General features: G+C 47.2%; 1 protein-coding gene across 1 annotated transcript; it reads right to left on the reverse strand.

Annotated features, from left to right (window-relative positions):
- Positions 1 to 2,427: 2,427 nt before the first annotated feature.
- On the reverse strand, positions 2,428 to 3,984 carry LOC135530526 (protein unc-80 homolog; the record flags this gene model as incomplete). Its single annotated transcript, XM_064958832.1, has 4 exons — positions 2,428 to 2,673; positions 2,901 to 3,035; positions 3,707 to 3,758; positions 3,800 to 3,984. Coding segments are annotated over 4 exons (618 nt in total), but the record flags the coding sequence as incomplete, so codon positions are not given.
- Positions 3,985 to 5,282: the final 1,298 nt, after the last annotated feature.

A 5,282-nucleotide genomic window follows, 5' to 3' on the forward strand; every position in this document is an offset into this window, starting at 1 on the left:
CCTTGGCGTGAACGGTGTTGTGGGTGTATAGATTCTTAGCCTCCCCCTTGGTGTGAACGGTGTTATGTGTGTATAGACTCTTACCCTCCCCCTTGGCGTGAACGGTGTTGTGGATGTATAGATTCTTAGCCTCCCCCTTGGCGTGAACAGTGTTGTGGATGTATAGATTCTTAGCCTCCCCCTTGGTGTGAACGGTGTTGTGGGTGTATAGACTCTTACCCTCCCCCTTGGCGTGAACGGTGTTGTGGGTGTATAGATTCTTAGCCTCCCCCTTGGCGTGAACAGTGTTGTGGATGTATAGATTCTTAGCCTCCCCCTTGGTGTGAACGGTGTTGTGGGTGTATAGACTCTTACCCTCCCCCTTGGCGTGAACGGTGTTGTCTCCGTGGCTGTTGGAGTGGTCTGGCATGTCTCTGAGCAGGAGTGATGGGAGTGTGAGGTTTAGCACCAGGTTGTCTGTGTCTGCAGCCGTGTCTGTGCTCCCTCGCCGCGTCAACTTACCTAAAACACCAACAAACACACAACTCTGAGTGAAAGACACCGGCACACAGCATTACAACCAAACACACACTCATTCACACAACCAAACTCCTCTTCCCTGCCTTTTAAGAAGGTCTAATAGCCAAATAAGCTCACTGTCATTGCCACAAAACAATGCATACCACATCCGACTATTTTCCAGTTAACCCACATCTGTTCATTAAAGTGGTGCTTCCAAAAGTATAGGGCTTTTAATGGTTACATTCGATGAGAAAAGTCCGCACTGTGCACCTTTTATGTAAAACATTAGAAGCAACAGCCTTTCCCTAGCAACAGACAAACATTAAGTTAATGAGGCTGACCCAGTTAGCTGCTGTTAGAGGACTAACTCCTCTGACTTGGTTCCTCAAATGACTGCCTCACCTGGTTCCACCAACTACTTCGCAGACAGAGTTCAATTAATGTGTCCAAGTGGAGGGTCTATTTGTCCTAATTCATTGCACCCACTGTATATAGACTTTCTTTTTTTCTATTGTGTTATTGACTGTATGCTTGTTTATTCCATGTGTAACTCTGTGTTGTTGTTTGTGTCGCACTGCTTTGCTTTATCTTGGCCAGGTCGCAGATGTAAATGAGAACTTGTTCTCAACTAGCCTACCTGGTTAAATAAAGGTAAAAAAAAATATTTTTTTAAACTCAGCTAATGAGAGCCAGGGGACTAACTCCTCTGACTCAGCTAATGAGAGCCAGGGGACTAACTCCTCTGACTCAGCTAATGAGAGCCAGGGGACTAACTCCTCTGACTCAGCTAATGAGAGCCAGGGGACTAACTCCTCTGACTCAGCTAATGAGAGCCAGGGGACTAACTCCTCTGACTCAGCTAATGAGAGCCTGGGGACTAACTCCTCTGACTCAGCTAATGAGAGCCTGGGGACTAACTCCTCTGACTCAGCTAATGAGAGCCAGGGGACTAACTCCTCTGACTCAGCTAATGAGAGCCAGGGGACTAACTCCTCTGACTCAGCTAATGAGAGCCAGGGGACTAACTCCTCTGACTCAGCTAATGAGAGCCTGGGGACTAACTCCTCTGACTCAGCTAATGAGAGCCAGGGGACTAACTCCTCTGACTCAGCTAATGAGAGCCAGGGGACTAACTCCTCTGACTCAGCTAACGAGAGCCTGGGGACTAACTCCTCTGACTCAGCTAATGAGAGCCAGGGGACTAACTCCTCTGACTCAGCTAATGAGTGCCAGGGGACTAACTCCTCTGACTCAGCTAATGAGAGCCTGGAGACTAACTCCTCTGACTCAGCTAATGAGAGCCAGGGGACTAACTCCTCTGACTCAGCTAATGAGAGCCAGGGGACTAACTCCTCTGACTCAGCTAATGAGAGCCAGGGGACTAACTCCTCTGACTCAGCTAATGAGAGCCAGGGGACTAACTCCTCTGACTCAGCTAATGAGAGCCTGGGGACTAACTCCTCTGACTCAGCTAATGAGAGCCAGGGGACTAACTCCTCTGACTCAGCTAATGAGAGCCTGGGGACTAACTCCTCTGACTCAGCTAATGAGAGCCAGGGGACTAACTCCTCTGACTCAGCTAACGAGAGCCAGTCATTTTCCCTGTACTTTTTAAGTTCCTATTGATATAAAATAGATATATCAATAGATGGATAGACGTGAATAGTACAATCTATTGATAGAGATAGAGATGATCTATCAGCAGAAAGACAGAGAGATAAAACAGTGAGTGGGTAGTGCTGGTCATATACAGACCTGGGTTCAAATACTATTCGAAATCATTTCAAATATTTTATCAGGACTTGAGTTTGCCTGGTGCCATGGAACCAATAGAAAAGTTGCAAAGCTGCAAACCACGCCCATCTGGCACTCCAGGCAGGCTAAAGCAAGCGCTCAAACTAACGCTTAAACATGTTTCAAAGAATTTCAAAAAGTGTTTGAACCCAGATCTGGTATGGTACCCATGATGGTAGCCTGCCAGCCCCCGCGCTCCAGCGCCCGCCGGTCGTCGCCAGAGAAGCTGGCGAAGGAGAAGGTGGATCGGGTGGGGGACACATCCAGGTGGTCCTCGTGGAGCAGGAAGGGCACACCCATGCGGCGCTGGCGCTTCTTGCCCGTGTGGTGGAACGGGATGGAGCCCTTACGCTCACGGTCCTCCCGCCGGTTCTTGAACTGTACCACGGTCGGTAGGAGGACACACAAGACAAACACATTCATTCTAAATGTTCTAACTACAGCAGGGTTTTGTTTCCACCTAGCAAGAGTCAGCAAGACAGAGAAAGAGAGAGAAAAAGAGAGAGAGAGAGAGAGAGAGAGAGAGAGAGAGAAACAGAGAGGCCAATAGAAAGATAATATAATAAAGGCAGATTTTAGAACTTGTACGTCTCCATGCATCTCACCTTTTTAAAGAGGTTCATCCCCAGGTCAGAGGAAAGGTCGGGTACAGCCTGTCTGCGCAGGTTGGTCAGGGACACCTTAGAGAAGGTCTCTGAGCTGAGGGACTTATCCTCCTCATTGCATTTCAGACTCATGTCCTTATATGGGTAGAGAGCACAGGGGTCAAGATTGAATGACAGGTGTCAATCAGAGATATAGAGTAGCAATAGGACGTTTTACTGCACAGAGACAGTCAACTTTGTTCATATTCAGTATTTAAGATGGCATAACTATGGGAAAACCTGAACCACTTGATAATACTGCAATAAGAGCTACAATATAAGGCAGTATACTATATAGGGATTATAAACTGGGTGGTTCAAGTCCTGAATGCTGATTGGCTGAAAGCTGTGGTATATCAGACCGTATACCAGGGATATGACTAAACATTTGTTTTTACTGGTCTAATTACGTTGGTAATTAGTTTAGAAAAGCAGTAAGGCTCCTCGGGGGTTTGTGGTATATGGCCAGTATACCATGGCGAAGGTCTGTATCCAGGCACTCCACATTGAGTCATGCATAAGAACAGCCCGTAGCCGTGGTATATTGGCCATATACCACACCCCCGCGGGCCATATTACTTAATTATACTATACTATATAGGGCATACTATATAGGGCATTTAACTGTTGCATTACTACAAATACTACTACTTATACTAGTACTAGTATTACCTGTGTCTTATGGCTTTACAGTACTGGAGTTATAACACCATATAATACTGTAGTATTAACTAATGATTGACATCAACACAATGGTTATAACCCACCTGAGTCTTGTGGGTGTTGACGAGAGAGGGGGCGGTGGCCACCATGGAGCTGCTGCGCGAGGGCGGGGCAGGGGCGGGACCAGTGGCTCCGGCGGGCGTTCCGGGCGCTCCTCCAGGATCTGACGCAGGCGCTGCAGGTAGAACATGAGGGCCCAGTGCACCCCTTCCTCCGTCCAGTGGGGCTGCAGCAGGCAGCGCAGGACTGCCACGTCAAAGTAGGTGGCGTAGCGGGCACGCTGGGCCAGGGAGACGGAGATTGCCCGCTGGGGCAGAGGGTCCTGGGGGAGACAAGTACAGGGAGAGAGGGAGGGGGAGACAAGGTACAGGGAGAGAGGGAGGGGAGAGAGAGAGGGTGGGAGATGTTTTTGCTCTGACATGTACTGTCGACTGTGGGACCTTATATAGACAGGTGTCTGCCTTTCCAAATCATGTCCAAACAATTGAATTTACCACTGAGGGACTCCAATCAAGTTGTAGAAACATCTCAAGGATGATCAATGGAAACAGGATGCATGTGGCATGTGTTAAACCACAAGGCCCTGTAGCATGTGTTAAACAACAAGGCCATGTAGCATGTGTTAAACAACAAGGCCCTGTAGCATGTGTTAAACAACAAGGCCCTGTAGCATGTGTTAAACAACTAGGCCCTGTAGCATGTGTTAAACAACAAGGCCCTGTAGCATGTGTTAAACAACAAGGCCATGTAGCATGTGTTAAACAACAAGGCCCTGTAGCATGTGTTAAACAACAAGGCCCTGTAGCATGTGTTAAACCACAAGGCCCTGTAGCATGTGTTAAACCACAAGGCCCTGTAGCATGTGTTAAACAACAAGGCTCTGTAGCGTGTGTTAAACAACAAGGCCCTGTATTATGTGTTAAACAACAAGGCCCTGTAGCATGTGTTAAACAACAAGGCCCTGTATTATGTGTTAAACAACAAGGCCCTGTATTATGTGTTAAACAACAAGGCCCTGTATTATGTGTTAAACAACAAGGCCCTGTATTATGTGTTAAACAACAAGGCCCTGTATTATGTGTTAAACAACAAGGCCCTGTATTATGTGTTAAACAACAAGGCCCTGTATTATGTGTTAAACACCAAGGCCCTGTATTATGTGTTAAACAACAAGGCCCTGTAGCGTGTGTTAAACAACAAGGCCCTGTATTATGTATTAAACAACAAGGCCCTGTAGCATGTGTTAAACAACAAGGCCATGTAGCATGTGTTAAACAACAAGGCCCTGTAGCGTGTGTTAAACAACAAGGCCCTGTAGCATGTGTTAAACAACAAGGCCCTGTAGCATGTGTTAAACAACAAGGCCCTGTAGCGTGTGTTAAACAACAAGGCCCTGTAGCATGTGTTAAACAACAAGGCCCTGCAGCATGTGTTAAACAACAAGGCCCTGTAGCATGTGTTAAACAACTAGGCCCTGTAGCATGTAAGTTAAACAAACAAGGCCCTGTGACGTGTGTTAAACAACAAGTCCATGTAGCATGTGTTAAACACCAAGGCCCTTGTAGCGTGTGTTAAACACCAAGGCCCTGTAGCGTGTGTTAAACAACAAGGCCCTGTAGC

Source organism: Oncorhynchus masou, unplaced genomic scaffold, assembly GCF_036934945.1.
Source record: "Oncorhynchus masou masou isolate Uvic2021 unplaced genomic scaffold, UVic_Omas_1.1 unplaced_scaffold_13666, whole genome shotgun sequence".
Classification (NCBI taxonomy): domain Eukaryota; kingdom Metazoa; phylum Chordata; class Actinopteri; order Salmoniformes; family Salmonidae; genus Oncorhynchus; species Oncorhynchus masou.